Source organism: Dendrobates tinctorius, unplaced genomic scaffold (assembly GCF_039654945.1).
Source record: "Dendrobates tinctorius isolate UK_male_01 unplaced genomic scaffold, ASM3965494v1 ptg000231l, whole genome shotgun sequence".
Taxonomy (NCBI): Eukaryota; Metazoa; Chordata; class Amphibia; order Anura; family Dendrobatidae; genus Dendrobates; species Dendrobates tinctorius.
Genome location: NW_027361898.1, coordinates 24,540,624 through 24,566,207, shown reverse-complemented (window position 1 = coordinate 24,566,207; position 25,584 = coordinate 24,540,624). Strand labels below are relative to the sequence as shown.

Here is a 25,584-nt window from a genome sequence, read left to right as displayed (position 1 = left end):
AAAGGTACAAAAGAACTGATCCGTCTCCGTTCCGTTACGTACGGATGACAGCGGACCACGTTGCAGTACGGATCCGTGGAAGATGGAAAGCGGCAGGATTTAAAGTGACCGTGGGCTCGAATGTTGCCGTGATCTTGCGACATTACCCAGCGTCGCGATATCGTAAGGCCGCAATAAGAGATCGGCGCGAAGTCACGGCATAGAAGACATGGCCGCGAGAAGAGATCGGCGCGATCTCGCGGCGTTGAAGACAAGGCCGCGAGAAGAGATCGGCGCGATCTCGTGGCGTTGAAGACAAGGCTGCAAGAAAAGATCGGCGCGATCTCGCGGCATTGAAGACAAGGCTGAGAGAAGAGATCGGCGCTATCTCGCGGTGTTGAAGACAAGGCCACAAGAAGAGATGGGCGCGACCTGGTGGCAGTGAACGGCCGCAAGAGATTGTCGCTATCTCGCGGCATTGAGCGATCTGGTGGCAGCGAAGACATGGCCGCGATCTCGGGGAGGTAACGGGACGCGATTCACCTTAATGGCTGCGATGTCGGACGTGGGGGAGAGAGAGAGAGAGAGATTTTTAGCGGTTCCCGGGCGGTAGTTGAGGGTTAAAATGCTTCCCGGAGTTAAAATAGCGGACCGTCACAGCAAAAAAAGTTGCAGGGTCCGTCTCATCCGCCCAGGAGCCGCTAAAATCTTGGCGGATCCGTAAAATAAAGGGTGTGACGGACGACTGTCAGTCAAGATCCGCCAATAATGTAAGTTTATGGGTGTAAAAAACGGATCCGCCCCTTTTTTGGCAGATCCCTTTTCTAAAAAAATTGGCGGATCTTGACTGACGGGAAAAAACTGGTGTGTGAAACAGGCCTAAGTAACCAAAAATCCTGTTATCTCTAACGCTTCATTGGGGGACAAAGGAAACCAAGGGACGTCCCAAAGCAGTACCAATGAAGATGAAACAGCAGACAACTCCAATCAGGACGAAGAACTCACCATCTTTTTTTAGCGGAAAACGTGTGCACAGCTAGAGAGTGGTGCCAAGGTAGGTTCGCAAACTGTGACAATATTAAACAAAGAACCTGGCACTTAGAACTCACCATAGTCACCTGCAAGGTCTTTTTAACACAAACGGCACCCACTGTACCTGGTAGGTGGTGCGTCTTAAGCCTGGATAGCGGATTGAGCACAGCTGCAATCGGCTCTCATCATCCTGTGCCTAAATAAGCGTAGCGAGAACCCGGAGAAGGGTATCGGAGGGAGCCAATTGTGTGGCGGTCTAGGCCTGGTTACCTGACAACATTAGGCAGAATAATAGCTTGACGTGTAGTAAGCCGCACCACAAAGTCTGTCCTGAAGTATATTCTGACCAGTCATTTCTCTTGACGGTAAAACAGTAGGCCTGGAATCAGAGGGAGACTAAACTCTACTCTCTGTTGTGCGCCTGGGTTCCATCCCCTGGACCTGCGACTTGTGGTCAACTTCTTTATCCACGGAGCCACAGCAGACAATTGCCGGGTAACACGGACTTCTATCCAGCTGGAAGTCAGGCCCAAACACTGCAGTCGTGAAGAGGTAGAAGCAGCTCCCTACTCTGCTTAGAGCAGTGTAATGCCAGCATCCGAAGGGGGCTGCAGGAAAATGAAGGGCGAGTGCCTGTGAGCAGGAGATATGGAAGCATTTGCTATGCCGGGGCTCCAGCATCTTTATGTGTGGACCAATGGCTGAGTCTTGCTCTGATGAAAATCAAGGCACAGATCTGCAATAGCAGAAATCAGAACAGCCGTGACAAAAACAGATCTCCGAGGAGAAATGTGCAAGTGAAACATTCTACCAGGTAATGCCATACGGCAGGTTTTATCATGGCCCATGTGCCTGGGAGGGCGTAGAGCAGGCAGTGGCACAGATGACAGCAGCGTGGGGCATCTATTAAACCAGTGACTGCATGGCTCTCGAGTACTATTACACCAGATGTACTATTGCACCAGTGACTGCACGGCTGTAGATTACTACTATACCAGTGAATGCACGGCTGTAGATTACTATTACACCAGTGAATGCACGGCTGTAGATTACTATTACACCAGTGAATGCACGTCTCTAGATTACTATTACACCAGTGAATGCACGTCTCTAGAGTACTATTACACCAGTGACTTCACGGCTCTAGAGTACTATTAAGTCAGTGACTGCACGGCTCTAGAGTACTATTATGCCAGTGACTGCACGGCTATAGAGTACTATTATGCCAGTGACTGCACGGCTCTAGAGTACTATTGCACTACTGACTTAACGGCTCAGGAGTACTTATTACGCCAGTGACTGCACTGCTCTTGGGCATCTATTACACCTTAGACTGCACGACTATAGCGCATTTTACATCAGCCTCAATAGGAAAGATGGATTCTTTCACCAGTCACTGGACCTGCTCTATTTTACGAAGACTTATACTCCACACTCCACCTCTTTTTGCTGAGCTGAGATAGGCAGGGAAGAGCTGGTCCTGCCAGAAGGCACTATCCGGGTCCACACGGTTGAAGATGGCGAACACAGGGAGGATGCCGAGGTCAGAGTAAAAAATTTCACGCCGCATTAGAGTGGGCGTGCTGTGAAAAAAAACGCTCTGCACAGCCGGAAAGGGGGAGGAGCTAATCGCCAGCTCTGGAGGCAGGAAGATGGTGGCGATCTCTACTTTCCCTGCGCCACATGTGAGGCCAGGTGGAGTGGGCAGAGCTTGCGCCAGGTGCAGGAAGCGGAAGTGAGGAGGGGGGGTGTCGCGGAGGTTCTGAAAATTGGCAGAGCTATCTGCCGGACCCATGAAAGGAGGTGGGAGTAGGGACTAGGCCCGACAGTAAGCCGGAGCCTGGATTGAATCAGAGTGCCTGATGCTCCGTACTATAAAAGGATAAGGGGAAGTGGTTACCCTAACCTAAAGAGGGCCCCAATAAAAGCTTTGTGTTCTTCATCTGTCATCTTCCTTATGTAGCTTGTCCTGAAGAAACCTACAGGAAAGAGGGAAGAGTACTTCTCCATCCTAGGGATTTTAGATGTCCGGAAGCTTGTTGAAGGACGTCCGCGTCTCCTGCAGCCAACAGGCTCTGGTGGGCGAGTGGGTGGGAGACGATTGGCTAGTGTGAAGTACAGTATTCAGCTGTACGGGACATCTTGTTCTCCAGACTCCATTTTTGTGCTTGCGACACCATTTTGTTGTTTACGAGTTAAATTTTGTAACTTAACTAGGTGAAAGTTCGCGGATGTAATGAAACCAGACTGTCCCAGTCCAAGCAAGATGAGACTCTAAAAGAATGTGCTATAGTTCTATTCTCTACGTCACGTACCTAGGGACATGTTCCGATTTTCTTGCAATACTATTGGCTTATAAAGTGAAGCATTACCATGATGTTATTGGTAGCTGAGTACTTTGCATAATTAAGCAAAATACTATAAAAAGGTGACATAATAAAGGGGGTTAGTGATCCGTCTTGATCCTCCCGTACAGAGACCCCCGTCTCCGTATGGTCATTCCCAGTTGTAGCAACGCCCTATAAACTAATTTGGAAATCACTGGATCAACCGTGAAGGGTTAATTTAGCCCTCCCTCAATAGCTACCCCAACACTAGGACCGGAAGCGGATCACCTAAGCACATGGGTCCTGTCGACTAGACCTATGAGGATACGGGGTGGCCGTACTCAGTCTCTACGTGGGAGTACAGTAGTGACCGTTCACACTGTATCCCTCTGGTACCCGAAAAGGAACGACGCACATTGAGTTAGAAATGGGTCTAAGAAAGACCCGTATCCACCTCCTACTGACACTTAGCTAAACTGAACATCATAGTTCCTGTCTGTGGGGTTTACACTGCGGAGGAGCTACTAGCTTTTTTTCTACATAGTGTCAGCCTCCTAGTGGCAGCATAGCGTACACCCATGGTTTCCAGTGTCCCCCAATGAAGCGATGGAGAAAATTTATATTCAGTGAAGACAGATTACTACATTACTGAGAAGACTGTAAGGGGAGTTAGTGGACCAATTCCTCGCTGCCAAAAGAATTGAGACTTATATCCCAGTATGGTACAGTAAGGTGGTGGTTTATTTCAACGCATTTCAAAGTATATAGTTACATCTTCAGGAAGAAAAACAGGATTTTTGGTTGCTTACCGAAAAATCTGTTTCTCGGAGCCTTCATTGGGGGACACAGGAACCATGGGGTGTATGCTGCTGCCACTAGGAGGCTGACACTATGCACAAAAAAGTTTGCTCTTCCTCCGCAGTGTATATCCCACCGACTGGCAATATGACAATCAGTTAGGCTGGGTTCAGACTGCGTTGGGGGGGGGGGTGTTTAACTTATCCGTTACATAGCGGCATTAACGCTATGCAACAGATGCGTTAACGCACCCATACACTGCTATAGACGAGCGCATCACTAACGCATGTCATAATCGCTCTGTGTTGGACCCTCGGACACTGCAGACCGCCAATGGAGCATCTACGCTAGCGTGATCGAATAACGCGATCGCTTTAGGGAGTAGCGTTAATGCAGTCCGCCAAAGCTATGCGTTGAACGGACTGCATTAACGCTATGTGAACCTGGCCTTAGTGAGAAAGCAGTAGGAGAAACAAGATTGAAAGAACACAAAAAAGACATCTTAACAGTAACCATAGAACACAGAAAACAAAAGGAACAGATCAACATGGGAGGATGCTGTGACCCCACAATGAAGGCTCTGAGAAACAGATTTTACGGTAAGCAACCAAAAATCCTGTTTTCTCTATCGATTCATTGCGGGACACAGGAACCATGGGACGTCCCATAGCAGTCCCTGGGGAGGGAAAAGCAAACTTCCGTTAGGTCGTAGAACTCACCACTGCTGCCTGCAAGATCCTTCTGCCTACTTGACAGAGTTGCTTGGTCCATTTGGCTACGGACTTTGAAACCCAGGTGGAAGCCAAGGATGGACATAAAGCAGACGCGGCCGCTTCAAAGGCTGACTTTGAAGGATTCGAATGACAGAATTATAGAATCCTTTGCAAAGATGCTCCACCAGAAATTGGGAGGAAGCTGTCCAGCTGGCGGTGAGCTCCGGAGAAAAAGGATATAACACGCCAAGGCGCTTTCCTCTTTGAAAGCGTCTGGTCGGATTTTCTCTTTCCCTGCCCAGAAGCTTCTCAAATTCAGAATGAGGAGCGAAGACCTTGGAAGGTGGTTTGGACCATCTGAATGAAACAGCCTGATCTGCGGGTTCCGTAGAGGAGTCTTTGATGTCAAAGGTCTGGTTGATCGCTCCAATGAGGCTCTGAACCATATCCCTCATGTTAGCAATTTGGTCCGAGTCCAGCTCCAAAAAATCGTCAGAAGGCGCATCCAAAAACGCCTCGCCTGAGTCAGGGGAGGAGGATCGGGAATAAGCAGACCGCTGAGACGGACTGTGGGGCGAGATGGAACGGGATGAGGACTCAGACCGGTGCTCCTGTCTGGATCTTTTGCGGCCTATGTTGGCAGGCTCGGACGGAGCTTCCTGTGACCTGTCGGCTACTGCGGAAGTCTGCAGGGGCAACCTAACAAGTATGGACACCAGGGTCTGAGACACCCTGGTGAGAGATTCGCCACAGATTGTGACAGAGAAAGCCCACCCTGGAATAGGGGACTCGCTCTCACGTGGGACAGCAGAGGGCTCTTGGGCAGTGGACATAGTGGGGATGCTGCATTCCTGACAGAGGGTAGAGGACTGACCTGAGTGAAGTTTGCATTTACAAGAAGAACATAGTAAAGTGTCTGACTATAGTAGGAGAAGAGGAACAGGAGGAAGTAGGAGGATGAGAACGTTGTGACTTAGAATTAGACATGAGCAGACTCACTAAGCAATGCCAGAAGGTTAGGGGACAGAAGAGCAGAGGAGAGTGTCAGTCTGCAGTGTAGAGCTACTCACGCCAGATGTCCTGTAGCTAACTTCCAGGCTGTAGAGGCTTCGATGATCGGTAGGGAAAGCAGGTCCCGCAGAGAGAGTCACTGTTCGGATCCACAAGCCAGAAAAGATGGATTTTTGGTTCTTACCGTAAAATCTCTTTCTTGGAGCCTTCAAGGGGAAAACAGAATACCATGGGTGTATGCTGCTGCTGCTGCTAGGAGGCTGACACTATGCAAAAACAATAAAATTAGCTCCTCCCCGGCAGTATACACCCACCGACAGGCACCAAGCACCTCAGTTGGTGAAAAAGCAGTAGGAGAAGCAACGAGAAAAAACTCGAACCATATGTACCAACCCAACAGGGGACTCTAAGACCCAACACGGTACAACTGAAACAGGGAGGGTCCTGTGTCCCCCAATGAAGGCTCCAAGAAAGAGATTTTACGGTAAGAACCAAAAATCCATCTTTCTTTATCGCCTTATTGGGGGACACAGAATACCATGGGACGTCCCAAAGCAGTCCCAATGGTGGGAACAGCAAAAAGGAACGAAAGTAACCGAAAGGCTCAGGTCGGCCGGTGAGCCACCGCCGCCTGCAGAACCTTCCTACCAACCACAGCATCAGACGAGGCCTGGGTATGAACCCTGTAGAACCTCGTGAAGGTGTGCAAAGATGACCAGGTTGCAGCCTTGCAAATTTGCATGGCCGAGGCCTGGTGACGAGCAGCCCACGAAGCCGCCACAGCCCGGGTGGAATGAGCTCTTACTCCCGGAGGGGGCCGCTTTTCCTGAAGACGATACGCTTCCAGAATGGTAGAACGAATCCAGCGAGCGATCGTGGATTTGGAAGCCGGAAGGCCCTTCTGGCGACCTTCAGAGATGATTAGCAAGGAATCGGACAGACGGAAGGAAGAGGTCCTGGCAAGATAGACACGCAGGGCTCTAACTACGTCCAGTTTGTGGAGAGACTTCTCAAGAGGATGAGATGGAGCCGGACAAAAAGAAGGAAGGACGATATCCTCATTGATATGGAAAGCGGAAACCACCTTTGGAAGAAAAGAAGGAACGGGCCTGAGGACGGCTTTGTCCTGATGGAGAATGAGGTAAGGGGAACGACATGACAAGGCCGCCAATTCAGAAACTCTTCTGATGGAGGAAATGGCGATCAAAAAGGTGACCTTCCAAGAGAGAAGGGACAAAGGAATGTCCTGGAGAGGCTCGAACGGCGCCTTCTGGAGCGCGCTAAGAACGAGGTTGAGATCCCACGGGTCTATTGGCGAATGATGAGGGGGAGCCACGTGGGAAACCCCTTGTAGAAAGGTCTTGACCTGTGGTAGAGAAGCTAGCTCTCTTTGGAAGAGGATAGAGAGAGCGGAAACCTGGCCCTTGAGCGTACTGAGGGACAGACCCGCGTCTAACCCAGCTTGAAGAAACCCTAGGATAGACGGGATAGAAAACGACATTGGGAAGACTCTTCTATCATCGCACCAACGGAAAAAAGCCTTCCAGTACCTATAGTAAATGCGGGAAGAGGCTGGTTTCCTGGCTCTGATCATAGTTTGAATAACCTGACTGGACAGACCTGATTCCTTTAGAATTGCGGTCTCAATGGCCATGCCGTCAAACTCAGAGACTGAGAATTCTCGTGGTAAAGGGGGCCTTGCGAGAGAAGGTCTGGACGGTCCGGAAGCCTCCAGGGAACGTCCGCGAGCATGTTGACCAGTTCCGCGTACCAAGGCCGTCTTGGCCAATCTGGAGCAACTAGAATCACTGGTACGCCTTCCGATTTTATCTTTTTGACCACCCGAGGGATCAATGCCAGAGGCGGGAACAGATACGGAAGTTGAAACTGGGACCACGGAGTCACCAGTGCGTCGCATGCGACGGCTAGAGGGTCCCTGGACCTGGCTACGAACTGCGGCACCTTGTGGTTCATCCGAGATGCCATGAGATCGACATCCGGGGTGCCCCAACGGTCGCATATCTGAGAGAAAACCGCGGGGTGCAGGGACCATTCGCCGGACGCTAGGCCCTGGCGACTCAGAAAGTCGGCTGCCCAATTTTCCACCCCTGGAATATGGACGGCGGAGATTGTCGGAACGTAACGTTCTGCCCAGCGGAATATCTTGGCCACTTCTGACATTACCTGTTTGCTGCACGTGCCCCCCTGATGGTTTATGTACGCCACGGCCGTGGCGTTGTCTGACTGAATGCGGACCGGCTTGCCGGAGAGGAGGGGTTGCCAGTGAAGAAGGGCCAGGAAAATCGCCCTGATCTCCAAAAGATTGATTGGAAGGAGAGACTCCAGTGGCTTCCAGCGTCCTTGGGCCGCTTTCTGATGGAACACGGCTCCCCATCCTAGAAGGCTCGCATCGGTGGTGATGATTTGCCACTGAGGCGGAAGGAAGGACCTCCCTTGGAGAACTGACGCTGGCCGTAGCCACCAAGTGAGAGACTGCCTCACTCTGAGAGGAAGCCAAATAGGACGGTCCAAGGACATCGTGGTCTTGTCCCAGGCTGAAAGCAGAGACAGCTGGAGAGGGCGAAGGTGATACTGCGCAAAGGGCACTGCCTCCATGGAGGCCACCATCTTCCCCAGGACCTTCATGCCGAACCGAATGGGAATGGGAGCAGGCCTCTTGAGAGTTTTGATGCCCTTGGACAGAGTTGTAAATTTTTCCTTTGGAAGAAAAACACGGGCTAGCTCCGTGTCGAATTCCATACCCAGAAAGGTCAGACGCTGGGTGGGGACCAGAATGGACTTCTCCTTGTTGACTAGCCAACCTAGGCGGCTGAGAGTGTCCAGGGTTATCTGAAGGCTCCGGAGACAGTCCTGGCGAGACAAACCCTTGATCAAAAGATCGTCCAGATAAGGGATGATGAGGATCCCTCTGGAGCGAAGGATGGCCATGACAGTCGCCATCACCTTCGTGAAAACCCGGGGCGCTGAAGCCAGGCCAAAAGGAAGAGCTGTGAACAGAAAGTGGTCTCCCTGAAACGCAAATCGAAGATACTTCTGATGTTGCACACATATTGGAATGTGGAGATAGGCATCCCGAATGTCCACCGAGCAGAGAAATTCCCCGGGCTCCATGGAAGCAATCACCGACCGAAGAGACTCCATCCTGAAATGAAGAATCTTCACGTGGCGATTGAGCAATTTGAGGTCCAGAATAGGACGAAGAGAGCCGTCTTTCTTCGGGACTACAAAGAGATTGGAGTAGAACCCGGAAAACCGTTCGTCTGAGGGAACGGGAACAATGACTCCGGCGGAAAGAAGGGAGGAAATGGCCTGCAGAAAACCCGGAATCTGGGCCCGCTGTCGCGGAGGCCGAGACCGGAAAAACCGTCTGTTCGGGAGAGAAGCAAATTCGATTTTGTAACCGGATGCGACGAGTTCTCTTACCCAAGCGTCGTCTACAACGGACAGCCAAGCATCCGCGAAAAAGGAAAGTCTGCCGCCCACCCTGGAAGAAATTCCAGGTGGGGGTGACCCGTCACTTAGACGAAAATCTGCCGGAATTGGCTCCTGCAGATCTGGAATATTGTCCTCTAGATCTCCAGCGAGGAGCGGGTTTGTAGGAAGGTTTCCTCTGATCCCGCTCCCTGGTGGCAGGCGGCCGATCCTGTTGAGTGGCTCTCTCCGTGGCAGAGAAGGGACGAAAAGGCCTGAATGGTCGAAAACCCCTTCTGTTGAAGGGACGTTTTGGTCGAGACTGGGGAAGCGAAGTACTTTTGCCTCCAGTGGCATCGGAAATTATCTGATCCAGCTTTGCTCCAAAGAGCCTAGAGCCATGGAATGGCAGATTGGTAAGCGACTTTTTCGAAGTAGTGTCCGCATTCCATGACTTTAGCCAAAGGACTCGGCGTACAGCTACTATGTTGCTGTTAGCCCTTGCTACGCAGCCGGCCGCGTCCAAGGAGGCAGCCAAAAGGTATTTTCCCGCCTGGTTAATCTGATCTGCAAGATCTGCCAATTCGTCTTGAGGAGCTGACGCTAAGATGCCTCTGCGAAGGATTTTTGCCCAAGCGGAAATGACCTTCGCCACCCAGGCGGATGCGAAAATAGGGCAGAGAGAGGCGCCAGATGCCTCAAAGATAGACTTAGCCAGAGATTCAATCTGCCTGTCAGTAGGATCTTTGAGCGACGCCCCGTCTGGCAGAGAGAGCACCGTTTTAGAGGCTATCCGGGATACTGGAGGATCTACCTCTGGAGCCTTGGACCACTTTGAGAGCAGTTCTGCGTCAAAGGGGTACAGAACGTCCAAATACTTGCGGCCTGAGAAACGTTGCTCAGGGCGCTCCCAGTGTTTGGCTAAGGTAGTATTGAAATCGTTGTGATTGGGAAAGGTTCGGGACGGAGGTCTGGCTCGTCTAAGGACAACCGAGCTTTCCTGAGCTGGAGCCTCATCCTGTTTAAGTTTTAGTGTTTGGAAGATAGCTGCAAGAAGACTATCGACCATGTCCCGCGTTTTAGAAACGCTGTTCCCCTCAGAGCTAGCTTCCGAATGAGAATCATCGCCTGACTGAAGGCTGTCATCTGAGGAAGGAGAAGGAGGCCTGGGAGCGGAAGGGCCCTGCGAGCTCGAGGACGAAGTGGACAGAGCCCGCTTCCTAGAAGACCTTCCCCGTCTGTCTCTCTGAAGGTCGCGGTCAGGTGCGGACGACTCACCCCGAGAGGTGGTCGGGGCAGAGGTGGCTGAGGATAGCTGAGGTAATCGTTCTAAAACCTGGACCAGCGACTATGATACTTTTGTCAAGTCAGAAACAGACTGTGACATTGTAACGGCCCACTCCGGGGAGAGAGAGGAGGGAAGAGCGCCCTCCGCCCGGGACTCTGTGCGCTCCTGAGATGCTGACATAGTGGAAGGACTGCAGGGGGGGCAGAATGGAGACGACTGACCCGATGCCCACTTCTTTTTACAGCGCGCACAGGCGTAATAGATAGCGGTGGGCCTGAAGCAGAGATCCCCTGAAGGGTTGGGCATAAGTAGACTGCACTGAATGGCCGCAGGATTTAAGGAATAACTGCCGAGGAGAGCTAATCTTTGCCTCAGAGCAGAGCCTACCGAGATTCTGTGAGCAGCAGAAAACGCTGAAGTGTCCCCCAAACAGCGCAGGAAGGAGTGAAACAACCAGGAAATCCTTGTGCTGGAGGCTGGGGGCGGAGCTTAGCGGCCGCTCCATGACTAGTTAACAGCGAAGGAGAGGGCATGGCCGAAGGAGGAGGCTGGCATATCAAACGAAAAGGAGCCCTGTGATGGGCTAGTAAAGGCGCGCTGAAAAGAGCGCGCTCAGGAAGGGAGGAGGGAGCACAGCGATGAGGAGACTGTGAGGGAAAGTGAAAGTGAAGACGCCGCATCCCCATGCCAGCGCCGACATAACGGAGCTGATCTGACAGTGGCCCTGGGAAGTCTGCCTCCCCTGCTTGTGACGCTGTGTGGTGAGTGGAGGAATCCCCAGTGTCTCCCTGGGAGTGAGAAGCAAGCGGCGTGAGCGCGCGGCAGGCAGAGAGGGCGGGAAATTCAAATAATTGTGGACCTGAAATCACAAAGGTCCAACTTCTGCCATTCACGGAGCTTATGCGGGGCCGGAGGGAACGTACAGGCACTTACCTGACGTCCCTGAAGAGGATGAACACAGGGGCCCACGGGGAAACGGCAGGCCGCTGGGGGGAAGGGAGTCCTCTGTACCCGCATCCTGCAGAAGACGGCTTGAAACACCTGCGATCGCCGTCTTCCTCTCAGCCCTGTCCCGAGAGAGGGGTGAGGAGGGGGATTCGGCAAGGACTAGCCACCTGTCCACAACCCTTATCACCGGAAGGCGATAGGGAAAAGTCCTGCCTGCGGTACTGAGAGTTGCGATGTGGATGACACCACACTGCTCGCTCAGCCGCATGATATGGGAAATCAGGGTGACAACTACACCCTGTTTCCCGATGGAAAATAACCTAAAAGACAAAAGAGGGAAAAATTAAAAAGTTCAGACTAAACCTGAAAAGAAAAATGCGGATCTGGGGAGATCCCGGTCCGCCTCCTACAGACACCAAGCACAAACTGAGGTGCTTGGTGCCTGTCGGTGGGTGTATACTGCCGGGGAGGAGCTAATTTTATTGTTTTTGCATAGTGTCAGCCTCCTAGCAGCAGCAGCATACACCCATGGTATTCTGTGTCCCCCAATAAGGCGATAAAGAGATGGCGACTGCCAGGAAGATACAGGGCAGACGGCGCACACAAGTGGGCGGAAAGGAACAAAAAGCCGGCTCTGAGGCGGGAAGAGGGGGCGAAGCTAACCACGCACTCCAGGAGGATAAAGATGGCACCGATAACAGCCTGTACAGAGGCTGGGGGGGGGGGGGGGGGAGTGGGCTGAGCTAGGCGCACGCTCCAGGAGAAGATGGCGCCATTAACCGCCTGTACATAGGCTGGGAGGAGTGGGTGGAGCTAGGCGCCGGAGCAGAAGAGGAAGCGAAAGATGGGTGGGAGAAAAGCCCGCCCGAGGAGAGAAGATGGGGGGGCGGAGGACGCAGGACAAGGCCCGAATAGAAGCCGGGGTCCTAGATTAAACCAGCGACCGCCAGGGAGGTGTGGAGCAGCGTGGAGGCACCAAATAGGAACTACCAAAGCGATAACCCCCCGTTAAAGGCCCCACACAAAGGTAGTCCCGACAGCAGTCCGCATATGACATTCAGGGTGAGATAAGATCCCTGAACCCCTATGTTGCCAACCACCAGTGCTTTTCCCTGATCTACTACTGTACCACTCCCCAAATTCCTACCCCTAGGAAAAAGGGGGCATGGGAAGGCGACCTGGCTGAAAGGGGGGCTAGGGTGTGAAATACTCACCTTCTTCATCTGTACACAACCTTCATATCTTGTCCTGGAAGAAAGCCTGGGGAAAGAGGGGAGAGGTACCTCATCTTCCAGGGGATGCAAAGGACGTCCAGAAAAAAAGCTTGTTGATGGATGTCCGTGTCTCCTCAAGCCGACAGGCTCTGGTGGGCGAGTGGGTGGGAGACAGGGGGCTAGGACTGGTCTGGATCGACTGAACACACTTCTGTGTTAGGGGTTCTTGGTCCTGCCAGGAAGATATATGAGGATACGGGGTGGCAGTACACGCCGAACTCAGTCTATTTGTGGGAGTACAGTAGTGACTCTTCACACAGTACCTCTCCAGGTACATTGAGGTAGATATGGGTCTAATGAAAGACCCGTGTCCACCTCCTACTGACACTAGGCTAAACTGGTTATCATAGCGTCAGTCGGTGGGGTGTACACTGCGGAGGAGGAGCTAACCTTTTTCTGTGCATATTGTCAGCCTCCTAGTGGCAGCAGCATACACCCCATGGTTCCTGCGTCCCCCAATGAAGCGATAGAGAAACACATGTATCAAGATGAAGAAGTAACTATACTTCGAAATGTGTTGAAATAAACCACTACCTTACTGTACCATACTGGGATATATGTCTCAATTCTGTTGGCAGCACGGAATTTGTCCATTGACTCTCTTTACAGTCTGATGGAAACTTGCTGACCCGTGGATCCGCTGCAGCTGATTTTCTACTTTATATGCTGCTTTAACAAACAGAACAGGTGAGTTTAATCTGAGTGTAAAGCTTACTGTATTTCTTTGATAAGCCCCTATTTACGCTGATCTCTCCTACAGCTTCTTCGTTACATTACTGAGAATCTTATTTTTAAGAAGGAGGGTGGACGACAGGGGAGCTGGAGGCAGAGCTCCTCACCCACTCCCATCTACATAGAATCTTGTCTGTAGCGGCTCTCATCTTCTATCTAACAAATATATAACAATCTGTCTTCACTGAAAACAGATTTTATGCAGGAATTAAGAATGAATGATCAGTCCAGGAGGAGAAAGAAGCAGATTTCTCTGATAAGATATATTGCTAAATTTCTTATTTTCATGTGTACAATTGATTTAGGAAATAAAAATTAAAATCACGATTACTCTTTAATGATTTAGACACATCATACCCCAGCGGACCCATTCTTTAAGACTGAATTAATGAATCTGGGCCAAAATGCTGGCGATGTTAACCATGTTACTATTACCTGTCAATAAAAAAAACTACAACTTCCCCAATAGAAGATATGCTTTCAATTAGAAGATAGCGCTTTCTCAACACAATTTGCAAACTGTAGCCAGTGCTATTGCCTTCAAGGTCTAATTATTTTTTGAACTCAAATGTGGACCAGCTGCGTGTGCTTAATTAGACTAATAATTATAGATTGTTTTTCCAGATGTCAGACAAAAAAAAAAAACACATGAACCTATAGCATGCGAAAACTAAACAGCTGACTGCTAAAAAAAAACTACAGCTACAACATCCACCATGGTTTATGTCCATTTATCACTGCGTGCTGCGACTAGAAATTACAGCCATTGTTTCCTAAGTATGAGCAAAATTAAGCTAATGTACTATCCCTGAGAGAAAACAATTTCTAAAACTATGGAAGGCTGAAATTGTGACAATTTATGGGTAAGCAAAGAGATTTTTTTTTTAGCTAGCAAACAAAAAACACATCAGTATCACATCACATTGTCCGGAGTAGATAGTGGATGGGCTGCAGAAAAAACATGATATTGCATTGGGATTGTATTATCAATCATTCTGACCCTCATCATTTGTCGGCCTAAGTAAAGGCTGGTAATTGAACGCTGAATGACTTGAGTAGATTGGTAGAACGCCTTATTTCTGGTTACTACATACCTTTGTATATAATTGGTTTGGATTCGGCTTCTTCTGATGATGGATCTACACTTGCCAATTCTAGGAAATCTTCAATCAGATCCAAGGATATGAGCGACTGACTGAAAACTAAACTAAAGAAATAGCACAAGAAACATTGCAGCATTTGACAAATAAATGAGAATTCATTTCATCATAGAACACAAACTCCCAGAAGGGGACATTAGGCATTTCAGATGGCTTTTCTCTGAACGACTAGTCAACTTATAAATCAATCTTTGTCCTTATATGAAGCCTGCTATTGACTTTTATTAATGGGATGCAGATTTGTTATTAGGTCAGGCAATAATGAAAAATGGTCTAAAATCTACATTTCTATCTAAAATCTCATGTATGGCAGCTTAAAGAGGACATTTCACAACTTCTGTCCTTATAATCTGTACATTCCTGCACATGTACGTAAAAATGTTTCTCTTTTTTTGTCTTCACTTCATTGCATTTCGTTACAAATTCACTGGCACTAATTTTATCATCGTTCAACTGAGCGTTTCTTATCTTTCAGTTGAGTGGGTGTGTACTTCCATTCCACTGACACTGTCCGATCATAAAAAGTCAGCGGCATAAGGATAAAAAAAAGTAGATGCCCACAGTTGACCAAAATAAACACCCATACCACAGAAAATGTTAAAACTGTGCCAGAGTGGTCACGTGCGACTCATGTTTCCACACTGATAACGCCTCCCTAACAGCAGTAACAGTAATACTTACATGTAGTAGCTCTGCTGTCTTCAGCTGCTCCCGAAACGCTCCTCACTCTGATGCTGCTGTCCGCCTTCTTCTCCCAGTGCTTTAATAACAGGAAGTGCTGGAGAACGTTACAGTCAGCGTGATCGCGCGATACTGTCTTGTGCGACCACTCCGTCCTGGCACTCGTTATTAAAGCACCGTGAGAGGAGGCAGACAGCAGCATCAGAGTGAGGAGGATTGCGGGAGCAGCTTAGGATGGCCGACCTATTGTATCTCCACAAAAAGAATGGAAAAAAAAAGAAAAAACAACTTATTAGCAGTAATGTAGATAACAATGTGCAGCAATGCACAGTTTAGATGGTAAAAAGCTGTGAAAACTCCTCACTAAGGCTTGGTGAACAAAGCGTTTATCATCATTAAAACCAGCGTTGCAGAATTTTTTTTTTTTTTTTATTTTTTTTTTTAAGTTCTTTGTATTTCCCATGAAATAACAATTCTGGAGCATTTTCCCTAAAGATGGTGTAAAACTACCAAACTTTCAGCTTTAAATGGCCACCGATGTGCTGTTGAGAACAATGTCAGCCTAAGTTTTGTTTACACAGAACGAGGTGCTGCAGAGAACTATGATATTTTGGGCAAAACAAAAAGATAATTTCAGCTGATAAACGTTTGCTTCTTTGTTCTGTGACCGGCTGCCTGTTTAGACTGCACGATTATTGTGAAATAAGTGTCCCTAGGAACGGCATTCACAATCGTGCAATGTAAATGCACCCATAGGCTATATTCAGTTTTTTTTACTTGTATATTGGATTAGATTCTTTATTCTTCTTCTTCAAAAAAAAAACCTTAAAAAAACAACTTCAAATATTATGTAAGATTCCTATTGATTTCAATAGAAATAGCACGAGAAAAAAATAAAAGTGACGTGTCACCAATTTGATGCAGATTCATAGAGTATTCACCAAACTTTACACTAAAAAGCTGTGTTGCTAATAATTGGAGGTTAAGAAATGGTATGGGAAGACGCAGATGTCAAACTAATACATTTCTTGTTATTTTAGGAAGCATGATTGTATTTGGCAAAATAGACATGATAGCAATGGTGACATGTCATTATAAGAGTAAAAAAAAACAAAACAAAACAAAATCTGTTCCACCCAACTACAGAAGCAGCGTGAACTTAGCGTCACTGAGAAGTTCCGCTGCAACTCCCCCCTCACTTGGTTTCCATCCACCTCTGCTTCCCTGCTGCTTGATTAACAGATCTGGCTTTAAAAACCCAAAGAAATAGGGAAGAATGCTTGAAAACAAGCAGGTGGGAACGTGCACTGAACTGACTGAACTGTTTGGCCACGTCAAGGATGCAACAATGGCAGTGCTTGGTTTGAACAGTTATTTCATGTTGGCGGATCCTTTCTAAACAGATTGAAAGTAATCTGTATATACACAGACATTTAGTTTAAAATCATTTTTAAAAAATTTAATTTCAAGGCAAATTAAAAGGTCTACTGAATTATACAGAAATAAAAAAACTCATTACAAAACATATCACAAAACAAAACACAAAATGTACTGCCTTTTGACCTATTCTAAAGAAAGCCTGATACATACAAGCGTTAATTGATCAAATATACGTTAACTGGTGAAATGAAGAAATGAACACACAGAAAGAAATGCAACTTACACTTTATCACCAAGTTCCTCCGCCATGCGAAGAATTTCAAACAAAAGGAATATTTTTCCAGAGTGTTCTATAATCTCTGCATCAGCATCAGTTACAAAATCTTTGTACCAGTCAGGGGTTTGGCTACCTGGAGTGGAAGATGTGGCTTTGCTAACGGCTGGAAAAGAGGAAAACAAAAAATAATATATGGGTGTACTTACAACAAAATGAACAACAATAAAAAAAGTCAAATTTCTAAATACGCAATTCGTAAAAATTTATAAATCACACTCATTATGTATATGGAATTAATCACTATAGAAGTAATATGGCTGCTATCTGGTTACAATGACTTGCTACATGTGAATATTAATATTATGTAATATCAGGGAGGCTTGGGTAAGAAGAGGCTGCTCACACTCCTGTCCACCCTGCCTATCTGATTAAATCCTGCAAACAGCAGGAGTGCTGAGGTAAGAAGAGGTCGCTCACTACTGTCCACCCTGCCTACCTGATCTAATATTGGAGATACCAGGAGTGCTGAGGTAAGAAGAGGCTGCTCACACTGCTGTCCAGCATGCCTATCTGATCTAATACTGGAGATACCAGGAGTGCCGAGGTAAGGACTGCTCGCCATTAGGTCTTTCTCATCTAATACTGTCCTATTAAACAGAATATGTCTGTCTACTTATATTCCAGCTCTATTCCCAGCCCAGGTCTGCCTTTTCCTGACTGACAGCCTATAATGCTGTGCTACTTCAGGCAAAGGAGCTATTAGTCGGGCAGGAGATTGTGGCTGGACGGGGATACAGAGCTGGAGCAACAGTTGCTTCAGACTTATCTACATATCAACTGAAACACTGATTTTTTTTTAATAATGGAGGAACAGTTCGGCCACGAAAAGGCATTACTGGATTTGTCTTTGAGCTACATGTGCATAATTATGGGGGAGAGAGGACCAGTTTCCCTTTAAAAATCTATCAGTTTTATTATCAGTTATAATATTCTAACAAGCATTATTTTTCAATTTAAAAGCCATTTCATAAGTTTTAGAATATTTAAAAACACATTTTATCCATTTCTTTTTCTAACTTTTGAACCACAAAACTTTCCTGACTGGATGATTTTCCATTTTTGTCCTTTCACTTTTTTGCTTCTCTTCTTCCAAGAGACACAATTTTTTTTTTTTCTTTCTTCTCGATACTGCCGTGTGAGTTTCTTTTTGCTGGAGGAGTTGTACTTTTGAACAACACCTTTGATTTTACCATATAGTGTACTGTAAAATGGTTAAAAAAAAAATTCCAAGTGTGGTGAAATTGCCTCATCCATATTATGTGATGTACTGAAAAGCGGATATGGGTGGATTCTAAGTGCAGCATTTGGGGTGTGGGTAGGGGATGTTTATTTACAACATTATACTTCAGGAATGAACTGGAGAAAAAAAATGCTTTGCTTCCATCAACATTTTCCAAAACGTTTTCAATTTCTGAAAACTGAAGCTGTGTAAGGGTTTATTTTTTGCACCCTGAGCGCACATTTTTTATTGATACTACGTTAGGGTAGAAGCTATGTTTTGATCACGTCTTATTGTACCATTTTTTTTGGCTGTTGGGGTTGCCAAAAAACCACAATTCTGTAGTCTTGAATTTTTTTTTTCCTCGTTACGCCATTTGATAGGGACTTTTACGGATGTGGCGATACCACATATATTGTTTTTTAATTCTTAACTTTTAATGAGGAATCTGAGGTGTGGTGACAAACAACAATTCTGGCTTTTTTGTGTCCGTTTAAATTTATATTTTGATAGACTGGACCTTGATTTTTTTTTATACAAGTACACAGATTTTAAAAGTTATATGGATCACGAAATGGGACCAGTAAAGAGTACAGTTTATCATTCAAGCCCTTTCACTTCTGTCCATTGACAGAAAAATGTAAAACCTATTGGTCTCAGAATGTGATGACTAGAGTTGAGTGAATTTGTTGGGGTTCCTTCTGTTTCGGTAAGCTATAGCGCTTATCGAATAAGCTGCAGACGGAACACGGCTTCCTGGACCACGCCGTTCAGCTGATGGGTGCTGCAGCTGCATGTGTCTCAGTCACAGCACATGCATGGCGAGCCCAACACACAGGCTCTCCACATGCATGTGCTATGACTGACACAGCTGCAACACATGCCACTGCAGCGCCGATCACTTGATCGGCCGGCGCGATCCAGGAAGCCAGGTTTCCTCTGCAGCTTATTCGGTGAGCGCTATAGCTTGCCGAAACAGAGGGATCCCGAACAAATTCACTCTACTATAGTGACACAAAAACTATATTTTGTAAACAGTATCAGTTGTACAAACAAAGTATAAGTAACACAGTATAAAATTCGGTATTCATGTAATCGCACAGCCCCACAGAATAAAGGTAACACTATTTTTGTATCAGGTGAATGGACTAAATTAAAAAAATTGAATTTCCATAAAAAATTACAAAAAAAAAAACCCAAGCCTTCAGCTACAAAGAAAAAGTAATCATAAGGGTCACCACTAGAGCTGAGAGAACATAGTTGGCTCCCTCCTTATTTGGCAAGCTATATAGTGTTTACCGAAGAAGCTGCATCGGGAACCTGGAGCGCTCCCAATAATCAGCTGTTCAGCGCAGCAGCTGCATGTGTCGCAGCTGTGTGACAGTCATAACATGCATGGAGAGCCTTTGTGCTCTGACTGTCACTCAGCCGTGACACATACAGCTGCAGCGCCGAACAGCTGATTGGGAACGCGCCAGGTATCCGGGTTCCCGAAGCAGCTTTTTGGTAAGCGCTATAGCTTGCCGAATAAGGAGGGAGACAACAACGTTCACTCATTTCTAGTCACCACCAATCCGTAAAACTAGATACATAGATCACCAGCCCCATGTGAATGGAGCAGAGCAGTGGTTGATCACATCTCTGTGGTTGTCCAATTCTACCATTGCGGTTTCATGCTGAGGGTAATAGTCACAATATGGATCAGAGAACTAATGTGAAAGAAAAGTGGCTTTGCGAACATAAAAATCGACCAAAAAAAAAATGTAGATTGTGTTCACAGACCTTGTACGTTATGCTTCTCCCCTTAGTTTTTAATGACAGAATACAAGAAACTATTTGTACCGAAAGAGGTCTTTAGTTCCATCCAAACTTTTACACACTGCATATGACTAACTCACTTTCTTCTACTTTAGCAGCCGCAGAAGTGTTTGAATGTCCATCGGTTTTGGGGTCTTTTCCGTTCCCACCGCGAGACCTAGAATTCCACACCTTAATCACTTCCACATCATTATCGCTTTCTTCTGCGCTTGAGCTGTTCTCTGGTTTGCTTTTACCCTTTGATTTCTTCTTCCTAAAATTTTTAAAACAAAAAGTTATTTTACGCAGATAGGAGAGGCTTGCCTTTTATTTGGCTTTCATGAAATATGCTCACCACGTGGCAGATTTTTTGCGTTACAACTGCACGTGTTACATGCAGATCTTGCTGCAGATTCAAGGAGGATCTTAACGGGCACACATATGGTTCAAGATCCACAAAGTATCAGAAGAGGTAAAATAAATAAACTGAGAACAAACACTGACAATCTATTCCATTTGCTTGCTCGTGCAAAAGTCACATTATCACCATCCCATGAGGACATACCCATAGCAAAGACTATTTTCAGCAATTTCAGAGAATTGACGAACATGAGCAAGTCAGAATGAAAAGGGAAAATAAATCTGAAACCAATTAGGTTTCTCTCAACCTAAATATACCTTCTATAAAACTGTAACCGGTTGATTCATAATTTAATTCACGTTTTGGCACAACATGCCAGGACACAACTAAAATTAATTGGCATTTATCTTTGATTGTTTGACTAATTCCTGGTGATCTTTCACATTACGTTATTGTTAAGTGATTTTCTGGCAGAAGATGATAAACACAAAATAATTATTTTAGTAGGTAGGCCGCTCTGCCACAGAGGCCAATTTTGATTGCATTCATAATAATATTGTTGTACTCATTGGGAGAAAAAAAAAAAAAAAAAAAAAAGAAAAAAAAAAGAGGCAGAATGATCCTGTGGGGCTGTAACCCTTTCAGTGTTTGTATGAAAAATGCTTACGATGAAGACTCCTCTTCTGAACTCAGGGACATTGAAGATTCGTCCGAGTCAGACGCAATAAACTCCTCCATGCTGTCTTCATCAAAGTAGCCCTAAAAAGAAAAAAACAAAAACCCACAAAAAATAAACACATGATAATGTCACTGCAATGGATCTCTCAGCAGCGGCAGGCAGTGTCGTGTTAAACTACAGCACATCTGTTTAGTCACTTGGAAAAAGTCTGGCTTACATCATTTCAAAGAAAGCTTTAATAATGGGCATATATCTTGAAATAACGGAATATGATCAGAGATGAAAGCAGCAGTCAAATCTATAGCACTGTATAGTCAAAAAAAAAACTTTTTTCCATTATTTCACCGAAATTCTACCCACTATTTGGCATCATTCATTGGGGAAACAGACAAAAATATGTAGTCGGATATCTGCCTTACCTTATTTTCTTTACTAATATAGTCCAGCTGCAAGCACCAAGGGTGAGTCCAGATCTTACTTAAAACTTGAAAGTCCTGGAAAAGCTTGGCTCCAGATTTGCCTCGACCGCCTCCTCCCTCACCACCAACACCACCACCACCACCTGTCAAGGTAAAAGAATTATATGGAGGTGCTATGGCAAGGTTTTACAAGATCCCAGCATATGTTTTCATTTCACACAAATTCTCTATACAGAAATCTGTTTTTAAGCATGAAAAGTTAAATTGAAAAGTAAGTGTGTTATCTAAAACCTCAAAAAAGAAAACCACATGCTTTGCTTTATGTGTAGAGAAATATAGAGTACACCTAGCTGTCAATTACAGACAGCAGCAAGAGTGCAGTCTAGTAACTTGCAGCCATTCCCTGACTTCACATAACATTGGTATTGAAGATATTGAGGAAGGATACAATTTTTTTTTGGTCAGGTTTGTGACTGTTTAAAAACACTAGAACTATGCTTAAAATACTATAAGGCAGTGGTCCTCAACGTTTCTGACCTAGAGAGCCATATTCAGCTCTGAGAGAGGATTGCGAGCCACATCCAGCTCCCTCCCCCCCTCACAGTAGTGGCAACCAGAGCCCCCATTACAGGTATAATGATAACCAAAGCTTTTCCACAGAAATCACCCCAAAGCAGTATAACAAGATCCAGTGGTCCCCACAATTCCTCCATTCAGTTTGCTACCATCCAGCACTCCCAAAACACTGTCACATCCATCTTCAGGCACCACCTCTCACAGGTAGTATCATCCTGTCTCCAGCATACCATACTTAAATTAAATCGAAACCTCGAAGACCAGTATATTGTGAATCAAGATCTGCTCTTCTGTGCAGGGCTACTTACAAAATTCACCATTTTAAGATGTGCTCCTCATACGTGTTTGCTAGACCTGGAGCTAATGCACCAAGTTGCCAGACAGCCGCGAGCCACAATTCATGGGACCATGAGCCACATATGGCTCCCGAGCTACAGGTTGGGGATTCCTAGGTCTCTAGGCAAAAATGTAGCCACAAAATGCCCCTAGGAGAGGCACAAAGTGTCACATATTTCTATGGTGTTGAAAATCAAAAGATTCTCCTGGAAATCTAAAGTGGTTTTCCCATATTTGATAGCAACTGCTTTAGCACAGAACAACATGGCGCTTTTAAAAATCCCCAACATGCTAAAAATTGTATTTTCAACGACTGTCTGCAGTGGTAACAGGTCATACAGCCAGTCATCTAAGCAGCAAATGTAATAAAGGACTGGTGTGTGTGTGGGGGGGGGGGGGGGGCACTGTATATACCCTGCTGTACAGGTGGGAATGTAGTGCTTTGGGATCCTGAATGTTTAGAAGCTTTTTTTCCTAAAGGGGCCATCAGGGGCTAAACAAATATCTGTAGGATCTACTTGAGGCATAAGTCATTGACAGATAATCGGTGGGGGTCTGATGCCCAGCACCACCACCGATCTCCTGATCAGCTGATGTATGAAGCGAGAAACCACAGCTTCACACGTGGTTTAGTGGTCGCTGACGAATACTGCAGTTTATCGCCCATTCACAAAATACGTGTGCTCAAAGATGGTAAAGATATGGAAAATGATCAGGAAATAAAACAAAAGTATATTAGATAGTTGTATGTTACAATATATTATACAATTGTGTTTCACAAAAAAGCCTTTCCACCAGGCCAACCTTGTGAGCATACTTCTCCATAGAGTAGCGCTAACAGGTTGATATTGATTTTAAGCGGTTTAATCTTTACTAATATATTAGAAATTCATATGCATGCTTGATATGCACAGACATATATATATATATATATATATATATATATATATATATATATATATATATATATATATTGCGTTCCAAATTATTATGCAAAAAGAGTTTAGGAGTGATAAGGTTAGAATTTTTTTGTTTGTCATTTAAACTCATTGATGGTGATGTGTGTCAGGGCTCTTTATATCACTGAAAGCAATTGCAGATACCTATGCAAATTAGTTTGGCAGGTGTGTCCAAATAAAGGCAAGACTACTTAAGAAGGCTGTTCCATATTATTAAACAGCCTACATTTTTTGACAAAATGGGAAAGAAAAAGGATGTGTCGGCTGCTGAGAAGCAACAAATTGTGGAGTATTTAGGTCAAGGCATGATTACAATCAACATTGTGCGATGATCACGATGAAGTGTCTTGGCAATCAAGAAGTATATAGCGGATTCCCAGCACACACGTGTGCGTGCTGATAAGGAAAAATTGAGGACTCTTTCCAACAGGCAATTGCGTAGGGTAAAAAGAGCAGCTGCAAAAATGCCTTGTCATGGCAGCAGACAAGTTTTTGAAGCTGCTTGTGCCTCCAACGTCCCCCGAACAACAAGATGCAGGGTCCTTCAGAGGTTTCCAGCTGTGCGTAAGTAATCCTGTCGACCACCTCTATCCACTGCACACAAGCAGAAACGGCTCCAGTGGGCCAAACGATACATGAAGACTGACTTCCAAACTGTTTTGTTCACCGATGAGTGCCATGCAACGCTCGATGGTCCAGATGGATGGAGTGGAGGATGGATGGTTGATGGACACCCCATGAAAACACAGCTAAGGCGCCAACAATGAGGAGGTGGACTAATGTTTTGGGCTGGAATCATTGGGGGAGAGATTGTCGGCCCCTTTAGGATCCTGAAGAGGTAAAGATGAACTCCATAATCTATGTGGAGTTTCTAAAACAGCACTTCCTACCATGGTTCAAGAGGAAGAACCGTGCTTTCCGCAGCAAGATCATTTTCATGCATGATAATGCACCGTCTAATGCTGCAAATAACACATTTGCATCTCTGGCTGCTATGGGCATAAAAGAGGACAAACTTATGGTGTGGCCACCATCTTCCCCTGACCTCAACCCCATTGAGAACCTCTGGAGCATCATCAAAAGGAGTATCTATGATGGGGGGAAGCAGTTCACATCTAAGCAACAGCTCTGGGAGGGTATTCTGTCCACATGCAAAACAATTGAAGCACAAACCATCCAAAAACTGACAAATTCAATGGACGAGAGAGTTCAGAAGCTTCTTTCCAACAAGGGGTCCTATGTACAAATGTAACATCACCTAGAATAAAGTTTTGACTTGAAAACGGTTTGATTTCATTTTGTAATAAGCTGATAATGCTTATAATTTCACAATTCACCATTTTTTGTTCAAAAGAAAAATACAAAGGTTGAGAACTCTGCTGTGCATAATAATTTGGAACATGCATTTTGAGTGTTTCTTATTTTTAAAAATATACTGTTTTCACAGGCAGTTTGTTCAAAAACATTGCAATTATACTAGAATATTAGATGACTGGAAAATAACAATGACTGCAATTCATATAGGTAATTTAGAGAAAATATGAGGAAATATTTTTTGCATAATAATTTGGAACACAGTGTGTGTATGTATATATATAGTACAGACCAAAAGTTCGGACACACCTTCTCATTCAAAGAGTTTTCTTTATTTTCATGACTGTGAAAATTGCAGATTCACTCTGAAGGCATCAAAACTATGAATTAACACATGTGGAATTATATAATAAACAAAAAAGTGTGAAACAACTGAAAATATGTCTTATATTCTAGGTTCTTCAAAGAAGCCACCTTTTGCTTTGATTACTGCTTTGCACACTCTTGGCATTCTCTTGATAAGCTTCAAGAGGTAGTCACCGGAAATGGTTTTCACTTCACCGGTGTGCCCTGTCAGGTTTAATAGGTGGGATTTCTTGCCTTATAAATGGGGTTGGGACCATCAGTTTTGTTGTGCAGAAGTCTGGCGGATACACAGGTGATAGTCCTACTGAATAGACTGTTAGAATTTGTATTATGGCAAGAAAAAAGCAGCTAAGAAAAACGAGTGGCCATCGTTACTTTAAGAAATGAAGGTCAGTCAGTCCAAAAAATTGGGAAAACTTTGAAAGTGTCCCCAGGTGCATTGGCAAAAACCATCAAACGCTACAAA

The 25,584-nt window shown here is 45.7% G+C and overlaps 1 protein-coding gene across 1 annotated transcript in view; it reads right to left on the bottom strand.

Annotated features, from left to right (window-relative positions):
- ATRX (ATRX chromatin remodeler) overlaps positions 1-25,584 on the bottom strand; it is a 348,862-nt gene that overhangs the window by 40,478 nt on the left and 282,800 nt on the right. The window contains exons 24-28 of the mRNA XM_073556201.1: positions 21,568-21,710; positions 21,137-21,228; positions 20,210-20,382; positions 17,039-17,195; positions 14,629-14,741 (exon numbers count right to left, since the gene is read on the bottom strand). Coding sequence (XP_073412302.1) covers positions 14,629-14,741; positions 17,039-17,195; positions 20,210-20,382; positions 21,137-21,228; positions 21,568-21,710 — 678 coding nt within the window. The remainder of the gene's footprint in view (positions 1-14,628; positions 14,742-17,038; positions 17,196-20,209; positions 20,383-21,136; positions 21,229-21,567; positions 21,711-25,584) is intronic.